Below are 19,277 nucleotides of genomic sequence, written 5' to 3' on the forward strand. Positions count from 1 at the left end.
GTTAAAATAAGAGAAAAGAGAGTGAATAGAAATTTAACAGAGAAACATTAAAGAAAGGAGACTGCATCCTCTATAATGTGTTTTCCCTATAGTACCCTGTAGTGATTTTTATTTAGTAGAGATTGAAATCTTGAAAATAAAATCAGACAACTCAGCCTTGTATGGATCATTGTGTAGATCAAATTTGGAATATATTTTTTTCATAAAAATAGAAATCTTTGAATCCGGTGAAGGCTTTGAAGATGGACAATCCATGCTCTGCAATTTTTTAACGAAACAGATTTTGTGACTATGTGATGTGAACTGTGTGTACCAACAAAGTACTATAGGGAGAGAATGGGAAAGTCATGTAAATTTTAGAACAGCCCTTACATGAGAAGAGAAAGAGAGAGAGATTTCTATATCTATTTAAAAAAGATTTAAATATAAGGGGACAACGTTCGATACATAAAATTTTGTTTTACATGACTAAAACGTTTCGGACCATAGAGATCATCATCACAAAAAAATCAGCCCATTTAGAAACTCCTCACCCCATGAAAAGTGATTTACAAACTAACGGTAAAAAATGATGATCAACGATTCTTCAACTTGTAAACTAAGGTTAGAAATTCAGAATAGACTATAGAAATCATTCACACTAAATCTGATCATTCTGAAACTTTTAGCCCATATATGACAAAACACTTTTTCATGAACAAATACTGACCCTAATTATAATATTTAAAGATGTCTATAAAAACTCTTATTACTTTGACTTTATTGTACAATAAAATTGAAAAATACAAAATACAAAAAAATAAACATAAACATAAACAAATAGTGGGTCTGCTATACGATTCTTGGTCTTTGGTTTTTAAGCGTTAAAGTGTTGATGCAAAATTAAAATGGTCAAAAATGATGTGTACACATATACACAAGATAAGCATTAATAAATACAGGTGGTTGAGATGGATGAATTATTATATTATAAAATAGAATAATTAGAAACACATATTCTAAAGAATCCAAAAATAACTCCATATGAAATGAAATAAGAGGAATCCAATTGAAATAACTTGGACTGTTGGACATAAAGAAAGAAGAATGCTTTTGTGCAAGTTGAAATCCCATCTAATGGTTTAAACCTAATGAAGAGGTCCTCGTATGGTGGACAACAACAAAGTTCACTCTACATTCCTTCATTTCTATTTTTCAAACGATATTGGAATGATCACACAAATGAAGATTTTTCGACCAAAAGTTAATTGGAAGGCAATTCAAATGCAATGCATCTTCCTGCAACTTGCAATTCAAATGCAATGTATCTGCAACTTGCAAGAGTTTCTAAAATTAAGCCAAACTTTTTATATATAAACAGTGAGATAAAAAAACACATTTAACATGATTCTAGCTTAGGCCCTTACCAAGTACCACAGATATGATACAATGTTCCTCTATCAAAATCCTTTAATGACTTGAATGAATGAAATAAAGCCATATGGCAGTCCATCTACGAACTTGAACGACATCTACTGATGATGGACATAGCAGGTATTTCTTCATAGAATACGTGTAAAGAACCTTACTTGAAATGCCCCACAAATGAAGCCATCGAACAGCTGGAGACTAATCTTTGCAACCCATCTCAAAAATCATAGTCTATATCAGTAATGTTTTGAGAGATTGAACGCTTGACCAACTGTCCCTGCTCATTGTATAGATCAAGATTCTCACATGGGGCAGGAAAGATGGTCCCGATAACACGACCTTGAACAAAGGCACACTGGAATATATGTTTTTTCTTGTATGTTATCCCAACTGACATATCTTGGAATGTGATGTTCCTTAAGGGGATATCTTCACTTCCATGGAGCCGGGCTGGTACACGGACTCCCTGACCATGGATTCCTATGAAGCTTATGTTTCCAAGGATTGGGAAGGCCTTGGGGTCGTAACCCTCGTCAGCATGTTCATTGTAGTCGGTCTTGATGACGATCCCTACCCTGACATTGTCGAAGGTCAGATTCCGATATGTGATATGTCGAACGTAACCCCCTCTACCAGGACTAGTCTTGATCCGCATTGCCCGTCTTGAGTTCCACACAAGAACATTCTCCACCGTGACATTTGAGACTCCACCAGACATCTCACTGCCTATAGATATGCCCGCACTGTTGCAAAGTTTTAACAAATAAGGATTCAGATATTATATCTTAAGGTGTGCCAATCTACAATCTATTGGGTTGCATACAAGCTGTGTCAGACATTGTACACTGATGAGTACCATGGATGAAACACATATAAGTCACCTCGAGATGATAGATTTTCCAACTGTAGATCCCAAAATATTATCCTCACTCTTCGATGGGCACTTGCATATGGATAATGACATGAAAGGTCAGACACAGCACAAGCACTAACAATACAATTTTATTCCCTCCCTCCCTCTACATATAAGAATTTTATTGATAGAAGAAGAAAGATACAGACCAAATAGTGCAGAAGGCCAATCTGACACTATGAAGAGGAGAGAGAAGAGAGGGGAGAGGTACAATCACATAAAAAACTATACGTCCATATGAAATGTCGACTGCCATCTGAAAAAGCTTAGCTCAGAATGTCCCTCAAGTGGAGGGAAGAATTGCTTCTCAGCCTGAAAGAGTGCCTGCCGCATTTGCATGGGGTCCCACAACCCCTCCTAAACTTGAGGGATGATAATGCCCTTTTAAATTGATTTATTATTTTTATATTCATGTTCCTTATCCTCTAAATGTGCTACAGAACCAGCTATGACTTTCTATGGTTGTAGCTGATTATAAGCAAAGTTGTAATGTTAAAGGAAATACAGAGGGATGAGGTATAAAAGTACTGGACAAATGTCTCTAATATAGATACCATTCTTGAAGAGGTTGTGGCTGGAGAGGAAATATAGACTAAAAAATAAGCTTCCAGAAAGCCCAAAAAACTTTTATGAGTAAAACAAATATTGAAAGGAAAGACAAAGATTGATGGAGGGAGACAGAAAGGAACCGTTGTTGGGTACTGTTGTTTCAGTAATGGAGATTTGAAAAACTCAGTTGCCGATTCACTATGTGCCATAACTTGACTACTGTTTTAGAGGATTTTAATCTTGGTTTTCCAAATCTTAATATCCTTTTGAGTCTCACCTTGGTTTCTCCCTCTTCTCATTGTTAAAGATAAGGAAAAGTTTCAAACATTGAAAAAGTAGAGTTTTTGGTGACATTGATCTTCATATTCTCCCAGAAAAAAATATGTGTATCTTCAAAACAGTGGGAACACAAACCTTGGGTGGATGTGTATTCAAATTATGAAATTGTGTTTTGAGTGCCAGAGCACTACTCCAGTTAGGTGGTAGGTGGCATGCATGAGTGCATGTGTGACTATAGTATTTGAATAAATTGAAGTTTTCTTTTGTAAAAGTGTTGGCATGTGTCTAACACATGAAAATATGGTGTCCGATGTGGCAAATCCCTAGAAAAAGGAGTGCTCTTGTTGTGTAGAACGCTGCTCACCTCACCATAGATTGAACGACAAGGTTTCGAATGAGAATATTAGTAGACGGCTGGCCATAAGCAATTCCATACTGATCCCAACCACTCTTTATTGCGATTCCGTCATCCCCGACACTTATGTAACAGTCCTCTATAACCATGTTCTCGCATGAATCTGCATAGGAAGACTAATCTTATTCCAAAGTTTCTAAAAACATAAAAACAAGAAAAAAATTCTTATATGCCCTAGAGGTTCTAAAAGGGTGATTGCCATGATTTGCTATAAGTACATGCAAATCTAGGAAACAAAATAAGGTTTCGTCATTGATGATGAACCAAAAGGTTCATAATGTAGAGAACCATTGATTAAGCAGAGCAAAAGAGATGATTTGAGAAGAGCAATCGATGAAAGCCTGCATACCAGGATCTATTCCATCAGTGTTTGGAGCACCAGATATGGGAGCCAAGATGGTGACATTCGTGATGCTTATGTTCTTGCAGTCATAAGGATGGATATTCCAGAAAGGAGAATCACGTAGAGTTATGTTAGAGATTTGGATGTCACTTGACCATAATATCTGCACAAGTGGACCCCTAGTATAGTTGAGACGCTTCTGGCGATGCTTCTCCCACCATGATTGACCTTGTCCGTTAATGGTACCATTGTGTCCTGCAGATCAGTGAAGATGAATCAAAGTTATTACATATATTAGTGTATCCGAAATTCATGTTTGACAACTAAGAGACAAGGTGTAACTTATTTAGTTCGCATCCCTAGCCAAGGTTTTCGCTCTCAAAGGAAATCTATCTGTTTTAGAACTACACTTGATTAGTGAAGAAAGTAGAAGAAATGCATCTAACCTGTAATAACAACGTCCTTGAGATGCTGACCATGGATCAGACTTCCATATCGAGGACCAGGATGCTCTCTTCCATATCCATACGACGGCAATGGTGGCATCAGTGGCCAGTACTTCTCATCCTGTTACAAGGCATGCTTTTAGAAATATTTCAGAGTAAGAAATTTTTTTTACAATTAAGATGTGTATGGAGTTTTGGGCATCATAATATGTCGGGATTTCCACCTATTTTTAGTATCACTGTTTTGAGAACACGTGAGATGCATCAAATGATTCTTGTTGACATACAAGAGAAACATCAAATAGTGTTAGACATGAGGTTTCGTGTAATCATAGGTTGTGGATTCAATAACTATTGGTAAAAAGCAGTGCTTTTAGAGGCATGTGAGGCTTACGCCTTGAGGCGTGCCTCAAGATGAGGTTCATTAAAAACGCCCTAAGGCATAAGGTTGAAACCTTAAAGCAGCTAAGGCTTATGCCTCAAACCATGATACACCTAAAAGGCATACACCTCAATGTGAGGCATACGCCTCACATTATTTTAATTTTTTTTAATAAAAAAAACAGAGTTCTTCCTCATTCTTCTTATTATTTTCTTGTTAGTTTACTTATTTTTTATTATCTAAGTAAGACATTGTAAGTTTCTCTTCTTTTTTTTTTACTACTATTTCTATGTTACTTCTAGTACACAAATTTGAACACTTAGAAATGAAATCGAATACAAAATAGTAATATGTAAAGAAAATCGTTGAGTTAAGGTGTTTTACAAATAATTTTTGTAGTATTTAGTATTATACAAATGAAGTTTGTGACAAAAATAATATTTAATTGTATTTTTATGATGAATATCAATTAATTAGTTATTATAAAGACTTTCAACTATTCTAATACAAATATTTCTATTTAGCTAAAATATAAAGTAATAATATTTTATATTATTATGGATTAAAAATTGAAATTTGATTGAGTGGATTTGAAATATATAAATATGCAATAGCTATCCTAAGCTTGAGATTTTATATCATATTGTTTTTTAAAAACATCATGCATGTGAGGCTTACGCTTTATGCCTAGAGGCATACGCCTCGAGGCGTTTTCCAACTGAGCGCCTTGCCTCACGTTTTAGCTTCTGAAAACATTGGTAAAAAGTACCAACTTAGCTAAGTTGATAATATTGGAAATAATCTAGTTGTCTAGTTGTAATTTTAATTCTAGTTGTTTTCTAGTAATAGCTTTTTTATTTATTTTGATGTAAGGGCAATTATGTCTTTTTACTCTTTTTATTATTAACATAAATTCCTGCCAAGATCTCAGAATGAGACTTGACTTGATTCTTTTCAAATTCTTCTTGGTATCAGAGCCAAGAAATTCACCCCCCCCCCCCCTCTCCTCTCCTCTCCTCTCCTCTCCTCTCCTTCTTCTTCTCTTTATTCACTAAACCTAACCTAGAGCAGCCTTACTCAATCTTCTCCCCTTTGGGGGTCTTTTAATCTTCTTTTCTTTTATCACATGTTGCATTAACTTTTTTGCGTTGTGCTTATACCCTATGTTAGGGTTTGTTCCTTCGACTTAAATTTTTCTTTTTTTTGGATAATAAAAGCAGTTGTTGTTCTGTTTTGCTGTTTTTGGGGTGTGCGGCAACACTGGGAGTGCTGTTGAGAGGATCCACAGCCCTACGATAGCCACTCTCCTTCAATCCTACCTTGCGACAGCCCTGCCACAACAGTTGTTGTTCTATTTTTGTTGTTTTTGAGGTGTGCGACAGCACTGGGAGTACTACTGAGAGGTTCAACAGCCCTGCGACAGCCCTTTTCCTTCCATCCTACCTTGCGAAAGCATTAGGAATGTTGTTGGGGAGACTTACAATCCCCACTAGAAGCGGCAGCACTGGGAGTGTCGTTGGGAGCTTTACAACCCTGCAACACCAACTTCTAGCAGTCCGCTGTCTTGCGGCAGCACTTGGAGTGTTGTTGGAAGGATCAACAACCCTGCGACACTCCTTATTAGTCAATTTTTTCAGCCTGCTCTAGTTCTTTTAAGTGTTGGAAGACCTGTGGCAACATCTTCACAGCACTGGGAGGCTTGCTATTGCACCTAGGGTGCCCGTAAAGTTTTTCTTTTTTGACCCTCCAACTTCTTTCTTTAGATCTCCCTTCAAAGCAAAGCAATGTCTTCGAAACAAGGAATTACGACTTCCGCTACAGCTCTTGGGTTTAACTATTCAGCCCAACGTATCACCACTGCTCTTCTTGATGGTCGAAACTTTCAGTAATGATCCCGATCTGTGTGACTCTATCTAGGTAGTAGAGGGAAATCTGGATGGCTCTCTGGGACTATTACTAAACCACCATTTACTAATCCTAAATTTGAATCATGGGAAATCAGCAGTTGCATTATCCTTGGGTGGCTATTTAACTCCATGTATCAACGCATTTATACCATGTTCATGTATCACGAGACAATTCTATCTTTATGGTCAGCACTTACTCAGACATACGCACATACTAGGAATAACTCGAGGATTTATGAACTTTATCGAGACATTGCCCTGGCTATCCAAGAGACTTAGAGTGTCGCTGATTACTTTGGATTCTTTCAGTCACGTTGGGAGGAACTTTCTCATTATAAATCTATGGCTAAGTTGTCTTCAAATGCAACCGGTTATGTGGTTAAGAGGATTGCTCAACATCAGAACTACCAATTTCTTATAGGTTAACATCCAGAGTTTAAGGCACTTCGGATAAAACTCCTTAACACCACTCCTTACCTTCTTTATTTGAGATATTTGCCACCATTGACAGTGATGAGTACCATCGCCATATTGCTCCTCCTCAGACTTAGGTCCCTGGCATTATTTTTGCTCCAGCTATAGATCAGATGACCTTAGCTACCAACTCAAGTTTCTCCGACTCTCGTACCCTTGGATCAGGGAATCGTGGCCGTGGTAGTGGTAAAGGAAGTGGCCTTACTTGCAATCATTATGGGAAGACTGGCCAAGAGAAGGCCTGCTGCTTTCAGCTCTATCCTCATCTGATACCACAATCTTCCTCCTCTTTGTCTTTGGGACAGACTGCTCCTCATGCCATTACAGTGGAGATCATCTATTCCTCTAACTGATCCTCTTTTACTTGGCACAATGGACTTGCAACAATTACAGACTCTGATTGCCACTATTGTCCGGAATCAGCTTCATGCTCCCACTCACCCCTTTTCGACTGTGGCCTTTGTTACTACGCTTCCAGGTACATCCTCTGTTTTCTATGTCATTATGTCTGGCTTTGCTCCTCTGACATGAGTTATTGATTTTGGTGCCTCTAATCACATGATCAGTGAGTCTAGTCATTTTACTTATTCTATTTTTCCTTTTGCTCATATGGAGGTTTGCCTTGCTGATAGATCCCTTACACTTATCCACAGTAAGGCTATCATCCCCTTATCCTCTGAGATTTCACTAGATTTTGTGCTTCATGTTCCTCATCTATCTCTTAATATTTTGTCTGTGAGTAGTATTACTAAATCTATAAATTGCTCAGCTACTTTTTTCCTATTCAATGTATTTTTCAGGATCAGACTTCTATGAGGATTTTTGACAAGGGGTATGAGAGGGATGTGTTATACTTGTTTGGATCTCAACCTACTGTTGCTCCGGCTTCTGTGCTTCCTTCCTCTGGGAATCACACATTTTCATCTCAAACTCTAGACTTATGGCATGCTTGCTTAAGTCATGCCAATTTTCAACACTTATGTTATTTGTTTTCTGCTTTAAAAATTACTTGTAATGACCATAAAATTTAGTGTTCTATGTGTGAATTTTCTAAACATACACATACTTCTTATATTCCTCGTATACATATATTTAATGCAGTGTTTGATTTAGTTCATTTTGATGTTTGAGAGCCTTCCCCCCATTACTGCTTTTAATGATTATAGATATTATGTTACATTTATTGATGACTATTCTCGTTGCACTTAGGTTTATTTGATGCATTCTCACTTTGAGGTGCTCCCTATCTTTTAAATTTTCTTAAAATGATTCAAGCTCAGTACAATATTACTGTTAAATCTCTTAGGTCTGATAATGAAAAGGAATATATATCTGATGGGATTCGCTTTCATATTCATGAGAATGGTATGCTTCATCAGTTGACTTGTCCTTATACTCTTGAGCAGAACGGGGTGACGGAACGTAAGAACCGCCATCTCATGAACATTATTCGATGTCTTTTTTGAGGGATGTATGTTCCTAAGAGTGACGGAACGTACTTGATTATCACAAGATATTTTGAAACATGCAACTCATGTACAGTTCAAGAAGGAATCTAAGTGTTTCATGACAAGACAGACAAGGCAATTGTTCAATGAAAGCACTCTTTTATAAACCTCATCTAGGCTAGACCAAGTTCAATCCTGGAAAGGTTTTGATACTTTTTCTTTAAAAGTAGAAAATGTTTTATTATCATTAGTAAAAGAATGTTCCTCTCCCTCCATGTGGTTACTTCATGCATAATCAATCAACAAAGTCTTATCCCCACTTCTTGAATCATGTTATGCTACTTCATCCTATCTAGAACCATATCTTCTAATAGATAATTTGATGCAGGACAATGAGGGTAGATAAGAAAATGATGGAGGTTTTAGGGAAATCTAGTTGGGGATTGGGTAAGGATTTGGGTAGGATAGGGTAATTTAATTATGATTTTGTACAAGTATGACTACAATCCCAATGAAAATGGTTAAAGGTTTGTACGGTAAAGAAAGGATTAAGGTTTAAAGATTTGGAAAAGAGATTAATGAAGTAAGGGTTAAAGAAAGTGGGGAAGGATTAAGGGTAAAATAAAATGGCATTTGTAGGTTACAAGAATCAATAAAGGGATTTCAAGAATCCAAGACTTCAAGAAATCAAGAATTCAAAATTCTTGAAAAAAATCAAGAAAACAAAATTTATGAGTTAAGTTCTTAAAAGGATTAGAGGTTTCTTACTCTCTCACAAATAAACAAAAGAAGATAGAGGATAAGAAGAAGATTAAAGAAAAGAAGAAAAAAAATGATATTTATCTTGGAATCACCTCAATGATTTTCATACCATCAACCATTGAATGCACCAACATTCAAAAGAAAATAGAAACTTCTTGTTTATCCCATCAATTCTCTCTGTAAATAAACCCTAATACAATCTATATAAAGAAAATAAATCAAGAATCTTGATCAAACTAAAATATAAAATAAATAAACCTAATTTTCGTAACTTTCTCTCTCCTAATTTTCAAATCCTAATAAACTTAAATAAAAGACAAAGTAAAGTTACTAAACTGCTCTTAAATTTTATACTAAGACCATAGGCTAATAAAACATAAAATTAAAACCCCAAAACAGAAATCTAAATAAAAACTAAAATCTACTCTTTAAGATTTGATGTCCCCATCGTAATTACTTCATGCATAATCAATCAATAAAACTTTAGAGTTTTGTAATGTTTTATTGATGTAATAGACCTTCTATAAATTTCGAGGGATTCTACTTCATATTCTTCTATTTCTTCTGATTTTTTTTTGTTCATTCCTCTCTTTTTATTTTCTTTTTTTGATAAGTAAAGTATTCATTAAAAACAAAAGAACATAAACTAAGGAGGTTCAGAAGACTTACATAATACAAGAGAAAAGAAACTTAAAAAAACACAAAATCTAGTAGGAGAGCATCAAAATCTTGCATGCTTTCCTTACACACAAGCTGCCACCTAAATGTGAAATTCTCGAAAAAGAAACCTTAGTTTAGAAGACCTACCTGATGCAAGAGAAAAGAAACTAAAAACACACAACCAAATAGGAGAGCACCAAAGAGTTGCATGCTTTCGTTACACACAAGCTCCCACCTAACGTGAAATCCTCAAAAAAGATACCTTTGAATTCACTAAGGGTATGTTTGATTGCACATGGAAAATAGGGTGGAAAATCAATTTCCATAGAAAATGACATTTTCAAGTGTTTGATTGCACATGGAAATGGAAATTCATTTTCCACCTCAACCAAAAAGTCCACAAAAACATGGATTTCACTTTCCCACCCATATGGGTGGGAAAGTGAAATCCATCCAAATTTTCCATTCTCAATTATTTCACTCATATCTTCTTCTTCCCTACCACCACCACCATCATAATAACCTCGTCGTCGTCACCATCGTCGTTGCCGTTACTGTCATCACCATCTCCGACCACTCTCTCTCTCTCTCTCTCTCATCTCCTCTGCCATCACCACCACCACCACGCTTTCCCCTCATCTTTCTCATCATCTTCTTCCTCACTTACCTCCACCGCCACCGTCGTCACCGCCACCACCACCACCACATCCTTCTCCCTCCCTCTTCCTCCTCATCTTCTTTTTCCTCTTACCTTCCTCTCATTTTTTTTCTCCTCCTCCTCCTTTCTTTTTTTTCCCCATTTAATTTTTCCATGATTTTATCCAAGTATAATCAAACAATAGAATTTGATTTTCCAACCCTACCTATTTTCCACCACTATTTTTCCATGGAAAGTCACTTTCCATGCAATCAAACATACCCTAAATAATTTGGCCAAAAGAAAATAAGACCTAAGATGCTACTGATGACTTTAGAAACAGAATACTCCTCCCTCAAAGACACAATAGTTCCACCTCTTCCACAAAGAGGTTAATACTAAACAAAATCCCTTTTTTTTTTCCTGAAAAAAACTGAGGATTGCCATCTTTGAAAAAGAGATTATATCGCATTCCTCTTTGCATAAGGAACATAAATTTATGCAAATAATACTGAGAGATACGATATGATCAACTGATAAAATTTTATTTATGGAAGCCAACCAAATTTTAATAATGAAAAAAAAAGGTCACTTTAGATGGATCTTTAGGTCCTCAGATGGCTGAGGCTGAAAATCAAAATTCCCCCATCTCAGTCCATTCAGTTGGTCCTTGAAGACCTTTAAAGCCCAAAACCTCAAAATGTATAAATTCTCTAAAAGCTTTACCATACTCAATATAGCCACTATGCTTTCAAATAACAATGGAGCTTAAACACATGGCTAACCCTGAAAATACTCACAACGCATTTGGAAATCAGAACATATATCAAGACTCCAGCAACCCTATTCAAAACACCAGTACCTTACCCTTGTAAAACATAATGAAAGCCCTCATAGCATGCTATCCAGTACAAGCAACTAACACCAAAATAATCGAAAGCTAGTAGTAAATTGATCCATTAACATTATTCAATCAAATCCAGTTTCAAAGTGTAAACCTAATTTCTAATTAAAGATCGAAGGATAATAAAGATGCTGGTATCAGTACTTCCAAGTAACTCCATTCACATCGGGTATCATAGAAGCTACATCATCTATAGAATATTCAAGGTTTCTAAAACCCACATATCATCTTGGCTTACTTGTCTTCCCATGCATAATAACAGATCACTTATGTACTCTTCTTTTTGACCTAAAACAGATCACAAACCGACAAAAAGAAGATATGTAACAGATCTCTTCATCTAGTTTCCTTGAACCATCATAATCTCTAACCAACGCCATTAAACAATCAGAGGATGCAACCACTTTGATTTCATGAGTAAAATTGTAACTTCACAAGTAGCGTACAACCGCAAAATTCCTCAACTTTCAATCATAGTTAGTCCAACCAATCCACTAGTGTCCACTTAAATCCCTTTTAGATATCATTGATGCTAAATCTTTGCTTCAATATCTAACATCACTAATGCTTTTAAACTGCAAATCCAATTAATACATCTAATAGAACCAACTTTGATAATTCTCATCAAATTAGAGAACTTCTGAAATATTTTGATCCTCAACCCAATTGAACCAAAACTGAAAACCCATTTGAAAGTCATTAATTCTACACTCTTTCTGGTTAAAAGGAAAGATCTTTAGATTCCATTAGCAGTCTTACAAGAAAAACAGTAAATTTTAAATAGAACTAACAAAATAATGAAACATAATCACTGCAAATGGAAAAGTAATGCCACTACTTAATAATTATCACCTATATCTCCAAAAAACAAAATAAATAAATAAACCAACAAATTTATTTCACCTGAATTGCAAGTATAACAGCATCTTCATCGAGAAACAGGGTCATGTGGCTCGTAAGATTAAATGGAGCCGTTAACCAATACCCATCGGGCACATTAAGCTGCCCACCCCCTTTCATCCTCAACTTTGATATCGCAACAATCGCTTTCTCAAAGGCCTTAGTGTTGAGTGTTCTTCCATCACCTTTACCACCAAAATCCATCAAATTGAATGAAATTGGTCTCAGCATTGGAAAGGGTTTCGATGGTGTTGCCTTAAATTTCCAAAACCCATCAACGAGGTTGCTCTGCCATACGAACAACGAAGCGAATCCAACGATCCATAAAACAGTAAATAATACTCTGTGAGACGATAAAAAAGCAGGAATCCATCGCTTGAATTCAAGTCTGTGGTGATAAAATCGCCCAAATGTAAAGGTTTCCACCATGATCAGATTCAGAAAGTCAGAAACTACTAAAAATCGATCGAACTAGAAAACAAAGAGATTAAAAAACTGGATTTTTTTTCAAATTAACGCAAGATTTTTACAGAAATCGAAAGATCTCGATGAGGGAATCGAAGCGGGATTGACGAAGAAGACGAGATGTGAACAGTGGAGAGAAGCTTTGATAATTGGAGAAGAAAATAGGGTTTCAGATGTCAGGGATTCAGTCATTGTTAGGGTTTATTAAAAGGTAAGGAGTTGCGTCCCAATCTAGAGTGTTTTCGAAGGGAAGATTTTTAATCCCAAACATGGGTTTGAAGTTTGAAGTGTTTTACTTCAACTGAAACGCAGAGTTGGTTTAAGTTGAACAAACTAAGGGAGAGAGAGATGGATAGTGTTACGAGTATACCCTCAATGTTTTCGTAAATTACAGATATGTTTGATTCTTCTCCCCCTAAAAATGGTGTATTTTAACAGTCTGACTAGACCAATTCGAGGTTCATTGCTACTCAATTGGGAATTTGGGATGGGAATCAGGACAAATATGTAATTACAAATCAAAACTTATTATATTTGTACCAAAAAGTAAAATTCCTTACATATTTTTTTATGCAAAATATTTTAAAAGGGTATAATTGTCTTTATAATTTAATTGTCTTTATAATTTACTATTGCCATACTAACGTTTACCACACCAACTGTGATATAAATACTTGTGTGGCATTAGTAAAAGTTGGTGTGGCAATAGTAGCTCTATTAACTTAATTAAAATTTGAGAGCTGTTATTAGCATCCCAACTTTCACTTATTACACTCCAATTTCTTAAATTATTTATCACACCCCAATTAAATATTAAAAGACACTCTTTGATCATTATAAAGATGCAAAAAAAAACAATAATCTTAACATTACAATACATTATAACATTCGCTCAAATAATTTCAATAGTTGTTTACAATTATGATTAGGCGCATATAAAATCCTAAATCCAAATAAAAATAAAAATGAGAGAGCTTTTATTGGCACCCCAACTTTTACTTATTTTCATTCATGCACTTATTTTTTTTATTTTTAATTGGGGTGTAATAAGTGAAAGTTGGAGTGCCAATAGCAGCTCTCAATGGGCTTGGCTAGACTGGGCCTCAAACCTTAAAATTAGCCTGCCCGAGCTCCTAAGATTGGTACATTGAAAGCAATAATTAAGGATGGGTATTTCTTATTGAAATTCAAATTAACCAATTTTTAAAATTATAAAAGTGATCATGTATCTTACCTTACATCTCACGTTAATGTATACTATATTTAGCTAAAATGACCTTACTTACAGTTTAATATAATAAAATACTCTTTGTATCTTTTTTTCATTTTTTTGTTTTTGTTTTTAATGAGATGGGAAAATTATCATTCTCTCACTTTCTCATTTAGTTTTTTTTTTTTTTTTTCAAAGAGTCATGATAATCTTACACCCTTGTTTTACATACGCCCCCTATGTCCCCATCACATAATCGTAGATCATTTACCTTGGGCCATACAAGAGAAAGATTTATGATTTCTACGTATCTCGATGCAAGTGATCTATGGTTTTGTGATGGGGGCTTACATTAGAGGGGGGCGTCAGAAAATCATTATTCGTTTTTAAAATCTACCTCTTTCTCTTCCTCCATTTTTCTCTGAATCTGTTATAGTAAATTCCCAATCCCTCTTTCATTTCTCCCATATGAATCCATTCAAATCTTTCATTTCTTATCATATAAGATGAATGTAATTTTGTTGAATTACTTTCTCTTACTTTGAGACCATTAAACTTATTCGACTATTTCATCTCTCATCATTGGCAAGAAGTACTATTGTTGTAATTGCATCACATTAGAACATGTCATTAATCGGTGGGGTTGGGTCATAGAAAAGATTCATTTAGTTTTTAACATTTTATTGTATTCCAATGCTATATTGGTCCCATGGTTATACCAAGGTTTAAAATTTCTTTATGGAGGAATGTCTCAATCAAGGACTGCATCTAATTTTTCACCTAAAAAAACAGGACATTAAAATGAAATAAAAACTAAACATTCCAAAAATCAGCATTTTATGTATAACATAAAACAAAATAATATATATAGGCTCGGGTTCAGTAGACAAAGTGTTTTGTCCTATATGGGTTAAAAGTTTCGGAATGATCTGATTTTTTGTGATGAAGATATTTATGGTAAGAAGATCATCCTCACAAAAAATCAGTCCATTCCGAAAACTTTTTAACCATATAAGACAAACCTTTGTTTAGAATATTATTTAGGATTTTGTCAAAATAACCCGATCCTATATAAATATATAAATGTATTTATATAGGGATGGGATCCATTGACTTGTGGAAAAAACACACCCAATCATGTAAACATAAATTTCATGGCTGAGATTTATTCTTGAAATAAGTATCCTTGAGATTTGTGTTTTTGGATACATAAGAATCCTTACCGATGATTTTCATATTTAGGTTGGGTCATGTGTCTTCTCACGAGTCATTCTTGATGAGAGTCATTAGAGTCCGACCCATAACACTTTTTTCATGCACTTTGATATGTGATTGCATCCATAAATCCATAGTATCTGTCCAAAGAATATCAGTTTATCCCAAAATCATATCTTGCTCTTAAGGTTTGAAGGTTGGAGGAGACAGAATCTCGAGATTAAAGATGAGTGGGAAAAAAAAGTTAGCACAAAGAGCTGTAGATGGCAGATATTGGGAAGAAAAATGCGTTTCTGCCCTAGGTTGAAGAAGAGGATAGTTAGGTCAGTAGATTAGTCACTTTAAAGAAGACTTAAATTGGTGTAATATCATCAATTTGTAAAAACACAGGGAGTATCTAAAATATTCATCAAAAGCGGAGGAGGACCATTATATGGTTCACCTTTAGAAATAATCATTGTTTCTAACTAGTCATATCTTTTTTTAATTTCTAATTTTGTTTCATTGTGCTCTGTTTCATATCAAAATGTTTTGGTCAAAATATTCCGACGTATGAATTGGAAACTTTGATTCAGGCATATTTCGTATCAAAATATTCAAATAACAATATATACCAATCGGAACATTCCAAAAGAGAACAATATTTTAAACTACAGTTGTTATGATGGATCTATGAGGCATAACAGGCATTGCTCCAAGTTGAATTTATCGCCACCAAAAGTGCCCCAAAATGAATGCTAAGATTGTTTAGACTTGTTGTAAGTGATCAATTTTTTGTTGGCAATTTGAGAGTTTCAATCGTGTGGTACAAATGGTTCTTAGATGCAATCTCTTGAGTACTCTTTCATTGGTGAAAGAGGTTATTGTAGAACATCACCCTGTTTGCTATTTGTTAGGGGTTTGGAAAGAGCGAAATAATTGCACATTGGATGGTAAAAGGAAGGATTGTAAAGAAACAATATTGGTGATCTTGAGTTTTGTATTTTTTTTTTTTTTAGGGTCTAAGGCCTTCAAGGCCTTCAAGGAATTTAGAGGGGGGGGGGGGGGTGTTTTCTTTAAGGATTTTATAGGAAATTAGGATAGGGTGTGTTGTATTGCTATCAAGTAGTTTTCCACTGTATTCGTCTCCGCGTGGTTGATCATCTCAGCCGATCTTGCTTTTTTAATCTATGAATCTTTTTATATAAAAAAGAAAAATTCTTGGGTTGGAGTTGAAATGTTGGGTATAAAGAAGTTTTGATTTAAGGAAATACAAAATTAGGATATGAATCTTTATCAAGCACAAATTTTATAGGAAAACATAAAATTTGTGTTTAGATAGATTTTAGTGTTTGAATTAGATTTTTTTCTTTTTTTAATGCCATCTATTTGATTGATAATGAAATTTCTACATGTAGGAATATGTGTTTGAAAATTAGACTAATGCATCATTAGACACTAGAATTTTCTTAAATATAAGCTAGTCAATAACATAATTTTGAAACTTTATATTTTTCTTTTTGTTTGGTGAAAATTAAAGGTGTAATATATAATAAAGAGTTTTCTCTTGATAGTGGAATCGGTGTGGATCCATGGACATACCGCAATCACGAGAAACCACGTAAATCTCTTTCTTTCTGGTGTAATTTTTTATATATTGTTCTTGGATATTTCAATAATGTTAGAGTGCTCATTCTACAATTGATGGGGAAGTGTTCATACAAATTCACTGATCATAAGATAGGTTTTAGGCAATTAGGTAAATGAATATTGACCACATGTCACCAAGAACACTAATGAGACTAATCATACATGTTAAACAAAGGGCAACTTTATCTATTAATCACCTCATCACACTTCTTTCTACAAATAGAGGTCTCACTAAGAAGCGATTCACGATTGGATACCAACTAATGAACTAAATATCATGGCATGCGTCTTCGTAAACTAGACCTCTCTTTCGATGACTCCCTTCGGGCTATTGTACAAAAGGTGATTCTGTAATGGCTATCCTGAAAACATGATATTGCAAGCTTGTGAAAATCAAAGATTCATCTTTTCTTTCCTTTTTTTACCTCTTAAATTCTTTTTGGTGCAGCAGCTTTAACCTTCTAAATCCAACTAAAACAGCTCAAAAGTCAACTAATATGAAAAAAAATAAAAAATAAAAAACTTGTTTAGGACTTTATGTCCCTTTCTTTTCTGCCTTAAATTTTAAGTAAAAAATCAACTCTGAAGTTGGTGAGGTTAGACTCTTACAACCAACTGGATAAGAGAGAAGGGACAAAAGTTGTTGACCCGTAGCCATCTGTGGTGCTGTGTGACTGTGACTGTGATGCTCCAGCCAAATGAGTTTGGGTTGAACTCTTCAACCCAACAACTACATGTTATGGTGCACCAAAAGCACTATTGAGTTTGACTGTGAGTTAGGAGAGCTCAAGATTACTACCATAGTGAATTTTTTTTTTTGCTTACAGTACAATAACAGCTTGACAAGTGGCGCAAATGATGTAAGCATTGAGAGAAAAATTCTCTCACCTGCCAGCACATTCTCTACCTAGAAATTTTATTGTTTTTTAGATTTCAATTTATAAATAAGGGCTTTGAGCCACATGGATTACAACTTTGGCAATCTAACACGTAACACAACAGATTTCTAGATTTTATGAAAAAACTCATATTCAAAAACAAAAATTATTTTCAAGCTTGACCCAAGATGTTGGAAATGATTAACTACTAAACACCAAAATTTAAAATTAAAATTCAAAAATGAAAATTAACTTTAAAAAAAAAAATAAATAATTCATATAATTTCGTCATCTGCAAACCAATGGCATCGGATTATGTTTTTGAATGCCACAAAGTGATTAGATCAAGAAATTTCCTTTTTTCCTCTTAGGACAGGAGAGAGAAATTATCTCTTATTACCTACATCATTTGAGACATATGTCAAGTTGGTATATATTGTGTTGTGAGCAAACAATCCCTCCTACCCAAAAAAAGAAATGAGTGTTGGTTTTGTAACTCAACCAGACAGGGTAACTCGAAAGTTCACTAATGTGGCAAATACAAAAATCATAGATTTTTTTCCCTTGGGATGCACAATTGCACATGTTTTATGGGGATGTGTTGTGTATCCCAAGGGGAAAATTTACAATTCTTACACAATGTCAGTTGAGTTTTTGAGTTACCCTATCAAATTGAGTTACAAAATCATTACACAAAAAAATTGCTCAAGCATACCAATCACATGTATCCATGTGTATTGAATGGCATTTCTAATTTACAAAAATACCTCTATTAGTTACAAAACTACCCTTGTATGCTTGATGTGGCAAGCATTGAGGAGTCCGTGACAACTATAAGCAAAAATGACTCCACTCCTACCATAGTGTTTGAGAACACTTTAGGGAATCACTTCCATTAAATTTGAAATTAGGGTTTGATAACAATTTGACTTTTTTATTTCTCTCCTAAGATTAAGGAAGTGTTTGGAAGTGAGAGTTAATTGGAGTTGGATTAGGAATTGGAGTAGAAATCGGTGGAGTTAGTTATAACTTCTAAAAAAATAACTCTAATGTAATTTATCTAAGAATTCAATATAGGAGTTGTAAAAAAAAAATTCAACCCTCATATTTTGCTAAGATCGACTATGATTCAGTCGAGTCAATTTGGTTTTATTTTATTTTTTTATACAAATAATTAACTTTAATTATTAATTTAAATTTAGGACTTTCAGTAGCCGTCCTTTTTTAAAGCAATATATCATTGGGATTTAGGTGGATATAGGGATGGATTCGTATTGACCTAGATCCGACTTGAGTTAAGGGATATCAACCCATATTTGATCCATATTTTCCTTCTGATCTACTCCAAGGGTTTGGATCACTCAAATTTCAGATAAAAACTAACCCATTTTATGATCTATTCTAATCACCTTATTTTATTAAGAAATAATAATTATTCAAATAGGTGTCTA

The 19,277-nt window shown here is 34.7% G+C and overlaps 1 protein-coding gene across 1 annotated transcript; it reads right to left on the reverse strand.

Annotated features, from left to right (window-relative positions):
• Nucleotides 1-1,486: 1,486 nt before the first annotated feature.
• LOC147410318 (Pectin lyase-like superfamily protein) lies at nt 1,487-13,208 on the reverse strand. The gene is made up of 5 exons (XM_086433826.1): nt 12,433-13,208; nt 4,356-4,476; nt 3,916-4,164; nt 3,516-3,669; nt 1,487-2,153 (listed from the first exon to the last, which is right to left on the reverse strand). Exons 1-5 carry the CDS (start codon nt 12,856-12,858, stop codon nt 1,628-1,630), a joined length of 1,476 nt encoding a protein of 491 aa, XP_086289952.1. The 5' UTR covers nt 12,859-13,208; the 3' UTR covers nt 1,487-1,627.
• Nucleotides 13,209-19,277: the final 6,069 nt, after the last annotated feature.

This window comes from Akebia trifoliata, chromosome 1, assembly GCF_017979445.1.
Source record: "Akebia trifoliata isolate Shusen 1 chromosome 1, ASM1797944v1, whole genome shotgun sequence".
NCBI classification, from domain to species: Eukaryota; Viridiplantae; Streptophyta; class Magnoliopsida; order Ranunculales; family Lardizabalaceae; genus Akebia; species Akebia trifoliata.